At 47.6% G+C, this 18235-nt stretch overlaps 1 protein-coding gene across 2 annotated transcripts in view; it reads right to left on the reverse strand.

Annotated features, from left to right (window-relative positions):
- Positions 1 to 18235, reverse strand: part of Rasa3 (RAS p21 protein activator 3) — a 99673-nt gene that overhangs the window by 41095 nt on the left and 40343 nt on the right. For both annotated transcript variants that reach the window (XM_051182045.1, XM_051182046.1), the window contains one exon: positions 3206 to 3309. In XM_051182045.1, the coding sequence (XP_051038002.1) occupies positions 3206 to 3309 (104 nt within the window). The remainder of the gene's footprint in view (positions 1 to 3205; positions 3310 to 18235) is intronic.

The raw sequence follows: 18235 nt of genomic DNA on the forward strand, positions 1-18235 counted from the left end.
AGCTCCAAACTCAGCTATCTGGTTAATAATGAGCACCCAACAAATGTCTGCAAGATGACCACATAAACTAATGAACGACACACGTGTACAAGACAACTAAAGTGTGCAATGCTGGAAAAGCACTATATGCATGGCTGACTTCTCGGTTTTCCACTTTCTTTACATGATGAAGTTAAAGCTACACATGTAAGTGTCTACATTTGCACACATTTATTCTGTTTATGCATCCCTCCAGCACAGTGGCCATATGTCAAGCATGCACCTAAGCAACCTAAGGAGTAAATGCGATAAACACATCCCTGTCTCCAGACATCTTAAGTCAACGGGGCACAGACAAACACATAGGCGAGAAACTCTGACAGCAGATGTGGAGGAGCTCTGGGGACAATGGGGCAGGGACGGAACTAGAGGTGAGTCATTGGAGAGAAGGCAGTATGAGGAGCAGTGAGGGGAGGAAGGGTGTGTGTGGGTAGGTGTGAGGAACGAGCTGCCTGTAAGCAGAGTGAGGTTGGGAAGGAGCAGCAAGTTGTGGACTAGTGTGAGGGACAGCTGAGGGAGATGTAAGCTGTGAGTGTTAAGTGGGTGTGAGGGAGTAAGTGGTCAGGTATGAGGAAAAAGATAAATATAAGAAACAACATATGAAGTTAGATGCGAAAGACAAGGAAAGATGTGTGAAGTGTGAGGTGAGACGTGGTGTGAGTGTGAGGTGAGATGTGGTGTGAGGTGAGACGTGGTGTGAGTGTGAGGTGAGATGTGGTGTGAGGTGAGGTGTGAGGTGAGACGTGGCGTGAGTGTGAGGTGAGACATGGTGTGAGTGTGAGGTGAGACGTGGTGTGAGTGTGAGGTGAGATGTGGTGTGAGTGTGAGGTGAGACATGGTGTGAGTGTGAGGTGAGACATGGTGTGAGTGTGAGGTGAGACGTGGTGTGAGTGTGAGGTGAGATGTGGTGTGAGGTGAGGTGTGAGGTGAGACATGGTGTGAGTGTGAGGTGAGACGTGGTGTGAGTGTGAGGTGAGATGTGGTGTGAGGTGAGGTGAGACGTGGTGTGAGTGTGAGGTGAGATGTGGTGTGAGGTGAGGTGTGAGGTGAGATGTGGTGTGTGTGAGGTGAGGTGAGTGCAGAGAGTGAGGTGAGACAGAATATAGGGGACAAAGGTAAGGCAAGGTCTGTGTGAGGACTGAATCAATGGGAGGTCTGCTGTGACAGACCCATTGTAACAAAGGGTTAAGTGCTAAGGGCAAAGTGAGATGAGATGTGAAGGATTGTGAGAGATGAGGTGAGTTGGGGAGGTGGCATATGGTAGATATGAGAAACAAGGGTGAGGGGTTGAGGACATAAAGTAGGTTGAATGTTGTGAGGTGGGTATTAGGTTAGGTTCAAGTAGCAGAGTGAGATGGCTGTGAGAGGCAGGGAATACACGGGGTATAGGAGCCGCACAGCACACTACGAGCGAGCGAGGGTGAGGTGATGATATCTGGTGTGAAGAGAATGCAACAAGGACAAAGTGAAGTGCAAGGGTCAAGGTGAGCTCGGTGTGAGGGTCATGCGAGGGTCAAGGTTAAGGGGATGAGAGAAAGGAGTAAGGAGGTGTGAGGTGGTTGAATGAGAATGGCCCCGATAGATGATATGTTGCAATGCTTGGTCCCCAGTTAGTAGAACCATTTGGGAAGGAAGGATTAAGAGGTGTGACCTTGTTGGAGGAGGTGTATCCCTGGGAGGAGGGCTTTGAGATTCTAAAAGCTCAAGCCAGGCCCAGTCTCAGTCATCACCCACCCCTCCCCCACCACACCTGCAACTTCCGGATCCCATGTAAGCTCTGGGCTATGCTGCTCCAGTGTCCCAGCCTGCCTGCTGCCACCATGCTCCCTACCACGATGACAATGGACTCACCCTCTGGAACTCTGCAGCAAGTCCCCAATTAAATGCTTTCTCTTATAAAAGAGTTGCCTTGATCATGGTGTTTCCTCACAGCAATAGAACAATAGCTAAGGCAGGGTATGAAGAATAGGGAGTGTGAGGTTGAGTGTGAGATGTGTATGAGGTCAGATGTGAGGCCTGAGGTAAGAATGGGCTTGAGTACAAGGTAAAATGGTGTTGGGGTGAAGAGTGAGACGGGTGGGCATAAGGGGTGAGGGCAGGCGGAATGGAAGGGCTGGGTCTAGTGGGAAAGCTAGGTGAAATGGTTGGGGCAGTTGAAGAGAGATGGGTCTAGAGGTGAAGCACCATGGGATGTGAGGAATGAGTGGGAAGTTGGGAGTGGATTAAGTGTGAGCTCAGATGTGGGGAATGAAGTAAGGCTGTGTTCCTCTTCCAGACCTCACCTCCATTTTGTTGACATGAACGCACAGGGTCAGCCAGACACTCAGGGCTTCCCTCTGGCCAGGCTTAGGTCAGTGACCTCCTGGCTTCAGCAGTATTCCACCCTGCATTCTGTGACTTGTCATCACAACTAATGTGGTACCTCAGACAAAATGAAGGGAGTCACTTCCTATCCTGAACAATGAGTTAGGGTAGGCTTGGCATTGCCTGCCCACTTGTAGTGAGTGGGTGGACTCTGGCATGACCCTGTCACCATTTTCCTATTTTGGATTATCTTGGATTCAAGGGAGTACCAAAATAGTAACATCCTTTGGCCTGCCTCATCGCCTAGACTCCTCACACGACTACTGTCTGGGGGAGAATCAGGACTGCTGCGGTCTTGAAGCCACGGGGAAACTGAGGCTCAGAGACATGGGCTAACGTGAAGAACTTCATACGTGTCTGACTGGCCCCGAACCCTCATATTCCTACCACTACACTGGAGTTAGGGGTGAAGAAACCTAAGGACAGCGAAGAAGAAAGTCCATGGCCACACTTCCCTATGGTACCTGGGTAGGAGTTCATGGAATCTGGCTAGGGATATTTTGCTACATGCTATCCTTAAGAAGGCCCTGATCAGTGTGTTCCAGACATGAGGTTCCAAGTTTTTCTGCACACTGTCAGGCCAAAAGATGATACAAGAGGCCAGGCCACATGGGCAAGCCTCCAAGCTACTCCCATCAGGAGTGACTCAGGGCCACAAGGTCCTATTCAGGAAAACCTCAGATTAAATGCTAATCACCTCCCAGTCAGGAGGTCAGCAGGTGCTGCCTCTTCTACCAGGATGAGATCCTGTTTGTAAAAGGAAGAAAACACCCATTTAAGTACCTACCATGCAAGTACCTACCTATGATGGAATCCCTTCGGAAAACATCTCTATCAAAAATGTAAAAGGACAGGTGACGGAAACTCCGAGGGATTTCACAGTAAAAGTCTTCTCCATAAAAGGGGCTAGACAAACAAATGAAATGCAGGTGGTTAGAATACATGTGGATGAGTCTTTGAAATGCCTAACATGTCCATGGGGAATGGGCTTGAAAAATATCAGAGAGCTCAATGGGGGGCCCTTGTCATTAATAAAGCAATCTCCAGTACATTTATCTACATGTAATGGAAACCTCGGGACTGTTACAGTGATCTGACAGTAGCTGAGAGGAGAGCAGCAGCGTTCATGGATGCAGCAAAAGGAAAACACACTGAAATTTCAGATATGCTCCTTTCCCGAAGGGCACTGTCTGCCCTTGCTTCTGGTAAGGACAGGACCCAGCCCCAGGGCTGACTCCCACTGTTCTCATGGCTCATCAGCCCCCTCGTGAGTCACCCCACAGCTGCAGCAGCCCTACAAATGGAAAGTTAAAATAAACCCAAGTTCTAATTAAAGGGGCAGAAAGCCAGAGGGCTTTGTCACTAAACAAACTTCCCATTGTTCTAGGCTAGGAAAAACTGGCTCATGACACTCTGAAGACACCACCGGACCTGGCCAACTGTGAAGGAAACCCAGTGACTTCAGTGCAGACATGGGGGCTAACTTGAAATTAGATGTGATTCCAATTCCATGCATGGTCATGGCTCAGGTCCAAAACAGGAAGGGTGAGTATTCAAGAGGGAACCCAGGCAGTATGCAGCGTGTCACCACTGGGGGGTGGGGGCAGCAGGGCAACACACATTGGCATCCATGTGCAAAGGCCTGCTTACCACCATATACAAACAGAACTTGAAACCTAATGGCTAAATCTACAAACTTCTCAGGAGTACAAGGGAACAGAACTGTGACCTGGAATTAGGTAATGATTTCTTTGATGTGACATTCCCAGTATGATTGCTATAAAAAAAAAAAATAGCATTAGACTAAAGGAACCTAAAACATTAATTTAAACTGTTTATGCTGGAGACTAGACACAGGATTAGGTGTTCAAAAACACTTGGTCTTTTCCAGATCCGAGTTTGGTTCTCAGTATGCACACTGGGCAGATCACAACTGCACACACGAGTCACACATACACAGACACACACATGCAAATGAAATATAAAAATAAGAACTTATGATTTAAAACATATAAAGCATAAAACTTTATGCTTTAAAGTAGATAATTAAGAACATAGAGATGAGAGACTAGGGGAGAAAATGTCTGTAACTCAGTTATCTGACAAAGGGTTTGTATCGACAATAAGTGCACTTACATCACAGTCATGCCAAATGCCCAAGAAGCATACAAAAAAAAAAAAAAAAAGCCAAATACCATTAGCTGTTATGATTTGAATGTGCAGTGCCTCCCCCAAGGGTCCTGTGTTTGAACATTTGATTCCCAGTTGGTGGAGCCACCATGGTAGGTTTGTTGGACCATTTGGAGCTATTACCTATCTAGCAAAAGTGGGGTCCTGAAGACAGGTCTCTACTTCCAGTTATTGTCTGAGTTCTCTGCCTCTTGATCTGACAGATTCCGAATGGCAACTGCTTTTATCAGATATATTGCCAAAGCAATGAAAAATTAACTATCCACTGACCATTGGGAAATATAAATTAAAGCAGGAGACACAGGTGAGCCTTCCACCCCAGCCTCTGGGTGGGACAGCAATATGTAGTGTTACATCCTGGGGTCAGAGAAGGAGCTCGGACATCTTCCTTCTCAGGCCAGGACTGTAGACGGACAACTCTATCGATGTGTAGCATCATTTAGAATAATTTGTTAGGAAACTATCTCTTGGAAATGAAAACAAAATCCTCCAAGGGAAATCTAAGATGCTGAAGTTGTCTTGAGCATTTTGGATACAGAGAGTATTAACTTAAAGACAATAAGAAATATAATTTATCTCTCATAGAAGCAGGATGCCCAAAGACTTCCATCCAGAATTCCTTAGGTTAACGGAGCTTAAGGAAATTGAACTTTATCCCTGTATTCCTGTGAGCCTTTGCTTCTCCTGTTTGTACACCAGACACAGATCCAACCTGAGGACAAGGCCCTGTGTAAACCTCCATTCCCCAGCCTCCTTGCATTGGGCACTGATTTCTCAGGTACATTATCCTCTCTGTAATCCAGGACCTTAAAATCAGTGCGTTTTCTATGTAAGAATTCTTGAAACCCTGGGAGACAGAACCTCGAGGTTAGGCATCCAAGTGTGGGTGGGGGTGTATAAGTGTAAATACTTCTGTGTGTGTACCCATGGGCACAGGCGTGGGTGTGTGGGCACACTAGTGGGCACATGTGTTTGTGAACACAGATGTGTGCATATGTATACAGGTACCTGTAAGTATGTATGCATGTGTACCTTCATGTATATGTCTATGTACTTGTCCTCTGGGGGGCAGCTGTGCATACCCTATATGCATACGCCAGTCCATAAAGTGGCAAGGTGTGAACCACAGGCATGTGTAAAACACAACCAATGTATGTCTCCCCACCATGCACTGCCATTGTAGTGTGGAGTGAAACCTGTCCACCTCCACATGAAGCCACAGATGCTGGAAAATGATGAGATTTTACAAACAAGACACGTCTTTATTCCTATATATGCATGTTCCAAGGAGATGTGTCATAGTGGAAACAGCCCATGCTCCACAGGCTTTGGTCCAGTAACAAGAAAAATGATCATCAATCCTAAAACTCAAAGAAGGAGCACAGAACAAGCCCAGACAGGCACCTTGTTATCCACTCTAAAACCTCAACAGCCACAAGTACCAATAATTGTCTCCATTTAATAGTCAATTGTAAAACATTCCAGTTTGATTGAACTAGGCTACAGTAACTAAACTTTGGGGCGATCCTTGGTCACAGCAAATCTTGCCACATCTAGGGTCCCATTGTAACCCGAAAGAGAGAGGTCCAGATGGCGTCACTTAGCTTTATGTTATGATATGTCACAACAACAGCAAACATCTGAGATGGCCAATTTACAGAGAGAACGTGATTATTTTGGCTCAGAGTTTTGTAGATTCCAGTCCATCACTGTTTGGCTGCTATCCTGGGGCTATGTGAGACATATCATAGCAGGAACACGTGATAGAGCCAAAGTTTACTTCATGTCAGGAAAGCAAAATGGAAAAACAGAAGGGTCTGGGAGCTTACTGTTCATCCTGGGCATGTTTTTTTTTTATCATTTTATTTCATGTTTTGTTTTGTGGTTTAGTTTGTGTGGGATTCTTATTGTTAGTTTGTTTTGGGACCATTTAGCCCAGGTTGTCCTGGGACTCATTATGAGCCCAGGCTAGACTAAATGCACAGTGATCCTTCTGCGTCAGTTTTCTGAGGGTTAGGATTATAGGTGTGTACTACCATGCTTGGCATTCTCCTATTCCATAGAACTTTTAAATTTAAATTTTGCTAATTAATTTTACTTATGAGTCACATCAAAACTTTGGAAATTAACTTACTATGAGTCACCAGAAAACTTTGGAAATTAAGGTGGGGCACTGGCAGATGGAAGAATGATTTTACCAACTGAGGAGCTCTTAGGTGCACGTTAAATTTTTATGAACTGGGCTGAGCTGGTCAATGGGAAGAGAGTAAGCAACATCAAAGATAACTCCCTATCTGAGGAGCACTGTGCCCTCAGAGAATGAAGAAGTGTCATTTCTGATGAGCCTGAAGGAAGGGGGCTGCTTGCCAAGCAGATGATGTGTGGAACTTTGAGGGTTGACCACTGCTGAAGGGAAGATGCCAAGGTGACTGGCCTGGCGAGTTGGTATTCATTTTCATGGGAGGCAAGGGTTTCATAGAGGGAAGACTCCACATCCCTGAACATAGTTCACTCAGCTTTCTTTTTTTAAAGAGAGCTTGGGTGTTTTCTGCTTTAATATGTATTTATTGTGTGTGGATGCAGGTACATGTCCCATGGTAAGGATGTGGAGATGAGTGGACAATTTGGAGTCAGCTTTCTCCTTCTATTATGTGGGTTCTAGGAATCAGATTTATGTCAGGGATCTTGGTGGTCAGCACCTTGACCCTCTCCCCAACACATAATTCACTCAGGTTTTTAGACCCCAGATTTCTTTGTGAAAAATAAGAAGAAAAACAAAAACCCATAAGTCTTCCACTCCCTGGCACTCCATGCGGTGGCTGTGATCTCAGCCCAATGAGAGCCGGGCATGATGAGCTTCCTTGAGCATGAAGGCTTGCAGGGCATTGGGGACCCCGATCTGTAGCCACACAAGCACCTTCAAACCACAAGCAGATTTTGTAGCACAGGAGTTTCTCGAGTCCAAATGAAGGCAGGAAGTGGGGTCAGCTAGGCACATCACACTGGGCCATTCCCTGTGCTCAGCCCAGCTCAGCTACCTGGCCTAGAGCAGAAGTGGAGCCCACAGAGCTCCAGCTCTTGCCTGGTCACTGGGGCAGGAAGATGAGGTAGATGAAACTCCAAGTGGGTCAGCTCTTAGAAACAAAGTGTCTACAATGGTATCTGACCACAGAGCTATTGGGAACATTTCTGAGATGACCCAGGTCTTTGACCAAGTCTAATCATGAGCACTGGTACAAACTAGCCTTGCTATCCACATGTCTACTGGAAAATATAAATGAGGATATGCAGCTAGCTGCCCACCTCATTTACACTACAGCCTGGCAATCTATTTACAAACAGAACTCTCAGCCACTGTCTTGGGCAACAATCAACTTGAGCTTCCCAAACACCCTGGTTGACTGACCCTAGAACACCATGCACTGGAGTCTTGCCCTATGATGAGGTATTAAGAGGAATGTAATCTAAATTTGGAAGTGATCAGGAGTAGATAAAGTGAGCTGGCCATGGCTACTTTTCCTGTTATGCCTGCTGCTTGGGAGGCTAAGGGAGTATCAGTGCCAGGCCAGCCTGGGCTACGCAGCAAGGCATTTTCAAAAGGCTGGGAGGCAGGGAGGAAGGAAGAAACATAGACAAGGCCATCACTGTTCCCTGGCCAAAGGAATGGACCACACACATGCACTCATACACATGCACTATGTACCCTGACTGTCCCACCATGACACTTCTGCTGCCTGGGAACCCTATCAGCAAATAGCTGCCACCCAGGTTTAACCAACCAAACTACCCTCTTCGCTTTACTGTCTGCCCCATGTGTTTCAGATACTTTGTAAAAACAATTAATATGATGCTGCTACTTAAGTCTAAAGTGATTTCAATTGTTACATTTAGATAGCCTCATGTGATAGGGGGCCACCAGATTCAACAGAGCATTCAGAGGCAATAGTCACACAGAGAGAGAAGGTCATCGCCTTGTCCCTTTGGACCATCACCTGAGAAAGTCTCAGGCTGGCATGCGGGGCAGGAAATTGGGGCTCACTTGGGTTATCAGTGGGATAAACTTTGCTCTAGACATGGTGCCACACCACAGCCCTGTCTCTGCTCCAGAAACAGAGAAGGCAGAATGAGTGAATACCAACTTACTGGCTATAAATCTTGCAGCCAATTGCTTGTCAGAGAGAGTGGCCCTATATTCTCTGCTGTTTGCTGAAGGAGGGTGTGAGATTGGCCAGTGTGGGATATCACTAAGAGAAACACAGCAACCTCTGTATGTAGCACTCCGCACTTACCACAGGAAAGACGAGCCAGCTGTACCCACTCTGGCTGAGAGGCAAGTCACAGGGGGTAGCAGGCACCCCAGGATGAATGACAGGAACTGGAGTAAGACTGTACCACGTGCCAGCCTCATGTCTCATGGGTCAGCAAACCCTCTCTTCAAAGCCATTACAAATTCACAATACATAGTTCATGTTTCATGTGCAACCTTTGTTTCCCTTTGTTATATTCCCAATTTTTGGGCTTTTGGAAACAGGAGACATCCATGGAAAAGTATGTTTTATCTTAACTAACATTAAGGAATAGCTTTTTTTTTAAATGAGAAACAAAATTAAATTACTGATAAAATTTAAAAAGAATGAAAACCTATTAAGGCTACATTATTAAAAACATTTGTTTTTAAGGCCAGGTCTATCATGATAGTGTGTGCCTTTAATCCTACCACTCAGGAGGCAGCGGCAAGTGAATCTCTATGAGTTTGAGGCCATTCTGTTCCATGCAAAGAGTTCTGGATCAGCCAGGGCAACACAGTAAGACCCTGTCTCAAAAACAAACAAACAAAAGCAGCACACTAAGCCAGCAGTGGTGGGACACAGCTTTAATCCCAGCATTTGGCAGATCTCTGAGTTTGAGTACAGCCTGATCTAGAGTGAGTTCTAGCACATCCAGGACGACACAGAGAAACCTGTCTCAAAAAACAACCCCACTAAGATGGCTATGACCAAAAACTACAATCAAGGGGAGGCCCTGGGATCAGAAATGCTGGCACCAGCTCTGTAGAGATGGTCACATACATGGTAGCAGGAGAAAGATTTGGAAGTCTTCATTGCCACCCATAGCAGTCAGGTAACCCATAGCTACACTCCTAGGCGGGTATACACCTGAGATAAATGAAATCTCAGCAAATTGGAACTTGCACACAATGTTCCCAACATGAGAGAGAGAGAGGGGGGGGGAACCAGGGGTTGCGGTGTGTACCTTTAATCCCAGCACTCAGGAGGCAGAAGCATGCGCATCTCTGAGTTTAAGGCCAGGGCTGCATAGAGAAACCCTGTCTGGAACAGGCCAGCTCTGATGAAGGGCCAGCCCTGATGAAGGGCCAGTTCCATCAGCAAATGGTGTGGAATTCAGCTGCTGGCAAGAACTTGGCTGACAACACAGATGAATCTCCGGACACTGGGTGAAGATGAGCCCCACACACAGCTCCACCCTATGAGATAGCTGCCTGGGATCCCAGGCTTGAAGGACATGGTGACAGTCACAGGATCCACACTTCTTTTGGAAAAGTGAAATGTTCTAAAAGTGACTGTAGTGATGGTTACACAGGCCTATAAAGTTATCAAACGCCATAGAGTTGAGATTTTAAATGGCTGAATTATATGATCTGTAAATTATATCTCAATAAAACTATTTTTAAAACAAAACACATAGCCAGATGTCAGAAAACTGGAATCTAGAATTAACATTCTGGGATAAGACCTCCTAGGATGTTTTGCCTTAAATATATACAGAGAACTGGAAATAGCTACATTTGGCTTTTAAAGGAAAAGTAGGGTTGCCACACATGTTCTGACATGGCTTTCCCTTGGCACCATCCTTACAGCCACTTTCAGGACAAGCAAATATAATGCCTGGGCCAAATGTCCCCATGGCCACCAACACAACCACCAGACTCACTCACCATTGGCTTTCCCCAAGCTTCCCAGCTAAAGCAGTGTGACAGTGAGTCCACACAGCTCCCACAAAGACATTCTGTGGTGAGACTGTGGGTGGAGAATGCATCATGCCACAGAACCTTCCAGAAAGTGTAAACTGGCTCATGTCTCAGCACACCAGGTCACATCAATAAGGTTAAAGTTTGCTCGTACAGGAGTGTAGCTCTGAACCTGGGTATCTCCAAGCACCATAAAAATAAATTTGGCTCAGTTGATAGCAAGGGGGGAAAAAAAAGGAAGAAACTATTTACTTTAAAATGTTTAAATTACAGGTGAGTTTGAGATTCTCCCATATATTTATGAGCTTTTAAAACTTCACTTTTCTTAAAGACTTTGACCCATTTCCCACTAGTCTCTCTCTCTCTCCCTCTCTCTCTCCCTCTCTCTCTCTCTCTCTCTCCCTCTCTCTCTCTTTCTCTCTCAGGACACTGATCCATTAGGAATGTTTGAATCTGTGTGCCAATAATTCACAGCATATGAGGGACCCTTTTAAAGGGAACACACCCCACATCTGTGGACAACTCCACCCCCTACTCTGAACAGCTTCGCCAGCAGGACTTGGTCCTCTCACCCTCTGGACCGCGATGGCCCCAACCTTACACGGTGCCTACAATGAAGACCTGCAGGACGGCCCCCAGCAGGGACCTCCAGTTTAGGCAGAGACTCCAGGCTGTAGTGAGCTGCATGCTAGGTTTTCTCCTGTGCCACATGCTAAGGATCAGGCTAGAAGCAGGAAGAGCCAGACACAGTCCCACAACTTCAACCCCCTGTGCTCTGTGTTCTCTCATCAGTGGGAGTCTGCCTGTGCCCCTTCCTGGGCATCATTAGAGTTTAAAGCATATTTTCAAAAAGAAAAAGGAAACAGGCTGAACATGAGGGAGGGCATTCTTCTAGCGGCCTCCTCCCAGCGCTTCCCTGTGAACAAAGCCTCCTTTCTCTGGCCCTCAAAGGGGCACACAGTGAGGGTGCTTCCCTTCCCAGACACTGCTTAGCCACAGTTGTGTCCACACAGGCTGCCTTTGTCCAGGCCACAGCCAGTGGCAGGAAAGGCATGATACTGCTGGCCAGTCAGCCCCCATTTCAGTCCAAGGCCTCCAGAAACCACTTTGCTGATAAAGAAGAGACCCACGGGGAAGGGCTGGGCTCCCCATTCCTCCTTACTGTTTGACAAGAGGAAATTAATCTAGCCAGCAGCTTCTGCCTGGAGGGCCAACAGAATGATAGACACACTGTCTTTTACCGCATCATAAAGGAAGAGGCCAGGGGCTCAAAGGAGTTTTGCAGAATTAAGAAACTTCCATGGAGAAAAAGAAGGGCTGACAATGGGCCATTATCTCCAAGTGGGCAGGCCTCTGGCAGGGGCCCTCTGAAAACCCCTCTTCTTCTCTCTACTTTTCCTTCCCTGCTTTCTCCCTCCCCTCTTCCCAGAGCCCTCTGAATCCCTTCTCTCATAGTCCTCCAACCTCCCCTCCTTCTCCCACTGCCCACAGAACTGGGCACAGGGCTCACATATGCCTCACTTGGGACCTGCAGAGAAACCACCAAGTCTTCCTTGAGTCATTTCCCGACATCTACTGCTGCCCCACCCCATCCCAGCTGCTTGCTGCATAGGCCTCGTGACAAGTGACATTGGTCATGAGAAAATGATAGAACCAGGTCCCCAGTGTCCTCCCTAGAGCAAGTTCCTGGGCCTATTTCCCAACATCAGGAGGCAGAGGGCTGTGTGGAGAAGAATAATGGAATCTAGTGGGGCTGTGTGTGCCTGGTCTTTGTGCCAGTGTCCAGGAGGACCTAGGGCAGAAGCCACAAGGCTCTCAGGCTGGTGGCCCCATGGGCTGGAAGCCGCATTCTATAAATATTCTAGCCTGTTTCTCAATGGCTGAACATCCAAAGAGGCACTGGGTTAATCACTAATTAAAAGCTAGCTCAAACTTTCATTAAAACCCACAGCATATCAATGTCCCCAGGAGATAGGCTGGGGGTAGAGTAAAGCTGCAAGGCACAGAACAGTCCTGCGAGGGTGCAGTTTATCCTCAGGTAGCAGATGAATTCTTTTTCCTTCTGAGCTGAGGGAAGCCTCAACGCTTTGCCCAAAAATCTGCCCCTTAGACCCCCGGATTGGGATTCTTAAAGCATCACAGGTGGCCAGGAAGACAGAGAAGTCAGACTTAACGGTTGGTGCGCACCTGAGCCCTTGGGAAATTGCTACCAGACTAGCCCACAGAGAATGTGCAGAACAGGGAAGCACATGGAAAGAAGGCCACCTGTCATCTGATAAGAAACTGAAAGGCACCATTGGTGGCTCTCACACCACTTACACACCTACAGAGGGGACTGGGAACAGACAGACTGACCCTGAGGACAGGTCATAGAGCTTCTATACTAGGCTAGCTTCCTGCCTGGCTCCCTGTATGTCATAGCCTAACACCCCAGGGTTTGGGCAGGAAGCCTGCAGGGGACTGGCTGCAGGGTACCTAAGTGTAGTTAAGACAGGAGGTAGGATTGTTTATCTTGAAACCCTGGAACACAGATCTGCAGATTTTCAAACTAAACACAAACCTGGCGAGAAAAACAGCTGGGCTGACTCGAGACTCCTGGTCTGAGAGATGTGGGCTGGGTTTCTGCCTCGACTGTCTTCCGCACCAGGAAGCACCTGTCACCTGTGTCACTAGCCCTGGAGTCCTGTGCATCAGGTGGGTATTGGGATAAACCAAGCCTCTCATTCCCAGGCTCTTCCTTTTAGCTGCCCCTCATGCCCAGATAAGCCATGAGCCCATAAGAACACCCTGATGCTGTCAAGACAAGATTCTGAGGAAGTCCCACAAGGTCAGACACCAGGCCAGCCGTGGGACTGAAATGTTCCAAGGCCATGCCATAGGGCACAGACAAGGGCACAGGAGGGAACTGCGGTTCCCAAAGAGGCCCCCACAGTTCTCAAAAAGAGCAGAGGTGTCCAGTGCAGAGGGAGAGGGCCAGTGTTGGGCCACATAGAAAAGGGACTCACAGTCCCTCCCTGCAGCTTCCTGGGGACCAGGAGGTATCCATTAGCAACACAAGCAGATAAGCTCCGGCTTGGCCTGGATGACTGATATTGTCAAAGAATGTAGTAAGTGCTTAGAGAGCTTGTGATACGGAAACAAAACTGACATTTCCAGCCAGCTGCTGTCCGCAGTGTAGAAGGAACCCCACATTCCAACACAGGTGCGCTCCTGACACAGGTGTGCTCCTGGCTAGGAAATAGTGTCTAAAAGCTTTTTGGATAAAGTGGCTGGGGCTGTTGTAGCTGAATGAGGGCTAAATAAAACAAGGAGTTGGGAGTAGGAGACTTGGTGGCCACATCCACATGAGAGAATGTTACAGTGGCTGTCTGAGCTGTTGAAGCACCCTAGACCTGAAGAAGCCCCTTGAGGTCATTATAATCCCAGGGGACTCTTGGGCCCAGGAACTTTCCAAGTTGGCCAGACCCTTAGAGAGATAGCATAGCCAAATGGTAAAATTGTGGAGAGGCACCAGCCCCCTCATAGTTCCCACAAGTAGCTGGACTTTAATGACAGTAATTCCCTTTGGGATAGCACAGACTCAAACCAACCCTACTTAAGAAAACAGACACGTGACAGGATCATCTCGGATATCTTCATGTGTGTAAGCCATTCTCCAGAATCCAGACTCAAAAAGACACAGACGGGAGAAGACACAGCAGGCACAGGACCTTCTATGCTAGGGGCAACTGCTGCTCTCCCTCTCTTGTACCAGCCTCTTACTCTGGAGCCATCAACTAGAAATCACCGAGAATATTTGCCATTACGGCTGCCAAGACTCGCAGGTCTGCCACGGATTCCTGCTAGGCAGTAGCCTTCCTTAACTCCCTAGTACTCTAGCCTGGACACCTCACCACAGAGAGCCAGGGCCGCCAGCTCTATAGCGGCACCTGAAACTGCCTTGAGTGAGCACTGCTCCCAACCATTGCTTCTGGCTGTAGACCAATACCAGGAGGTGACGGTGCCACACCTGAGCGAATTTTCTCGCAGCTATGGGGGTGCCAATCCTCTTGAAACGGCCGTGCTGTGTGACAGCAGCACACGCCTGCACTGGTCTGACAGTAGCTCCCTGTACAGAGCCTTCCCATCTTCCTGGTTGTTATGGAGTGTACTGGGGATTTGGAAGCGGCAGTCCCGAGATGCCTTCAGATAGAACGCTGTGCTGCCTTCTCAGCATCCAGACCAGGTCACTGAGCACTTAAGTGAGTGAGAAGGTGAGGAGTGGGCTACCCTCAGAGGAAAAGTTACAACTCTACCAGGTCAAGAGTGAGGAGAGGTTTGTGTGGTGGTTTGGATAAGAATGGACCCCACAGGCTCGCGCATGTGAGTGTTTAGTCACCAGGGAGTGGGACTGATTGAGAAGGAGTAGGAGGCATGGCCTCATTAGGGTTCAAAAGCCCTCTCCAGGCCCAGTGTGGTCTGTCTGTCTGTCTGTCTCTGCCTTTCCCTCTGTGTTTTTCTCTCCTCTCTCTCTCTGTATGTGCCTCTCTCTGTCTCTCCTGCCTGTGGATGAGGATGTAAGGCTGCCTGTCTTGTTTGTCTCTGTCTTTCTACACCACCACCCCCCCCCCCCCCCCCGTGAATCAGAATGTAAAGCTCTCAGGTAATACGCAGCGCCACACCTGTCTGCTCCCTGCCATGACGATAATGGATGAACCCTCTGAAACTGTAAACTAGCCTCAATTAAATGCTTTCTTTTGTAAGAGTTGCCTTGGTCGTGGTGTCTCTTCACAGCAATAGAACAGTGACAAAGACAATTCACGATCAACATCAGGATCACCTCTTCCAGGTGGACGTAACTTTCACTGGGAAGGGCTGGGGCCATCGAGCTGGGCTTGTTCTCCCCATTGTGTCCCTCCCAGAGCTGACAGCAGGGGAAAGAGATACATAGGCGAGCACTCTCCCAGAGACACTGGCTGGGAAGTGAGAGCATGAACACTGAGGCCCACCAGGTCCCACCCATGCTTGGGAAAGACACAGCAGGAACTCTGAGAAAGCATCCATGTAAGTGAAAGGGGGCATAGAAACTCACCCCCCCCCCACACTTTCTCTGTGAATTGAGCCCAAGCACACAGAAAGACTCAGGTGAGTGTATCTTGTGAGCACCTCCCAGGGGACCATGCCCAGCTCCTGCCACTCCCACTGGCTCTGCCAGGCTGCACATGTGCAGCCAGAACACCCTTCCACACTTTCCAGTTCAGACTTGCAGTTGTGTGAGTCTTTACTTCCTGCACCATCTAATCTAAAGGGTGTCGCTGATGCTGGAGGGCACTGGGGAGCCATGGAGAATCTGTTTCTGGAGGTTGATGCCAGGTAAGTGTTTGATGGGCAGGGTTGCCCTCTGTGGAGCAGCAGTCACATGATGGGACACTGTTATCTAGCTATAGGCTCTCAGGCTGGACCAGGGCCCCATTTATTCCATCTTACTATTCATTATTATCACAGTTGCCATTGGGTCTGCCCCTCCTGTTTCTCATCTCTATAGCTGCCTCTTGGTCCCACCCCCTGCCTCAAGGCCACACCACAGAGCAGGACCTGGGCTTTTCAGGTCTGGGTACCTAGTGCCCTTTCCTCTCTTCCCAAATCCCCACCTAGTAAGCTGTCCTCCACTTCTCCAAATGTCCTGCACTTCCCATTTCTATTTCAAATTTTCCTTGAGTTTCCTCTTCAGCTATGTCTATGTGCAATTAAATCCATTCACCAAATTTTCCACTTAAGTTGTTGCACTGTTCATTCCTACAAATGCTACTTTAAAAAAAAAAATGTTCTTTATATAGCCTTCTGTCCTCCTGCGGTGTGTCCCCATCTGCTGCCTCTCCAACAGTTTATCACCCCTGCATTCACACGTGGCCCTCCTAATTCACATTCTCTGGAACCTTACATAGGAAAATTCTTTGAGATTTGAACTGAAAGGGATGATTGCACTTGCTTTAATGGGTGGATGCTGACCCAGTATTGACCTGGAACACATGGATTGAGGCTCTTGGGCCACAGATGTGGACTCAGCACCAGGATGAAGCAGCACCTACCATGGCTCCTTTCTTCCACACGTCACTGGCACACACAGTCCAGAGCGGGCTTGGGGTGCAAGCCTGGAGGATGCCAATGTAAGGAGGGCTGCTCAGCTACACAGGAAGTGACCACACAGGCCCGCGCTTAAAGTCCTTGCCATAGTTTCCCTATGTTCACTTCTGTGGTCATCAGTTTGAACTTGTAACAGCACCCACTTTTCAGTTGGCATAGTCCATCCATAGCCTGAGGCATGATGGGGAGTGGGGACGTGGGAAGGGAAAAAGGGTCACTCCTCCTGTAGTTTGAAGTCTTCCACCAGATGAAAAGCAAAAGTTCCAGGACAATTAAAACTTTGTCTGTGAAGGTGGCAAACATGGAAACAATGTTTCTTTTATATAGAGATATTTCAAATAAGAATATTTAAATAGCAACAAACTTTGAGTAGAAAGGGCACCGTCCTATAAATTTGTCAGTGAATTGGGACATATTAAAGTCCTATCAGGAAGACAGGACCCAAGAACTTACTGGATAAAGCAGACAATGGAAGGATGTAACTCCCTCCCTTGGACCACAATGGACTGAACACCAAGCACAGCGATCACCCCATGACTGATCATCTGGCCCTTGGTGTGTGCACCCGGGACTGGAAGACAGGATTTCTAACCTTCCCAGGACATGGCCTACTAGAATTTCTGTCTGTCTGTCTACCTGTTCACCTGTCTGAGCCTGTGTATGTCCATCTGTTCATATGTTCATTGATCTAGACTAGGTCAGTCCTTAACTCTACCACACTCCTGAAATTCAATTCTGACCTTGCAGCCTAACTCTACAATAGCCGCTGAGCTTCACCTGGATTTGCTATTACATCGGTAGACTTATTTACACTTTTATCAGCTTCCCTATTCTCAAGACTCCTGAAACCAAGGAACTCTGCTGCAGCATACACACATGCACACATACATGCATACATTCATGCATGCATGCCTATATGCAGACATGCATACATACATGTATGTATATATGGGTGCGTGCTTACAGACAGGGAGACAGACACACGTGTGATATGTGATGTTTGAAAGTTAATATTAGTAATTAAGCATCTTCTTCACCAACCCCACAAGACATTCTTTAACACAGACTTGACTCCTCACAGTATTTTTCAGCCTTCAATTAAAAACAAAAAAAGTCTAAGCATGCACAAATAACAACACAGACATCTGAAACATCAGGGCCTCAGCAGGGTGACTTCAAGGCAGACAGAACTGAGTGCACCATCCACCTCCCTCAGGGCGGGCAGCATTAGTGGCTTTCCAAAAATTAAACTCATTAAGTCATCAGGACATGCTGTTTGCTACCACTTGAAGCAGCAATAGGCAAGGATATAATTCAGCTGCTAAAAATGCTCCTGAAATCAGAATAGCATTTTGAAACCACACAACCTGTAATTCTAAACCTAAAAGGTGGAGTCCCCAGCTCAGAGCTGTCTGTCGCCTTTGATCTTGAAGAACTGCAAGGGAGGCTGGTGTGCCTGCCTAGATGGTCTTGGCTCCTTACTAGCGCCAATGGAATGCTGGCAGCTTTCTTGCTGCCCCCCCCCCACAC

The sequence above is a fragment of the Phodopus roborovskii genome, unplaced genomic scaffold (assembly GCF_943737965.1).
Source record: "Phodopus roborovskii unplaced genomic scaffold, PHOROB, whole genome shotgun sequence".
NCBI lineage: Eukaryota > Metazoa > Chordata > Mammalia > Rodentia > Cricetidae > Phodopus > Phodopus roborovskii.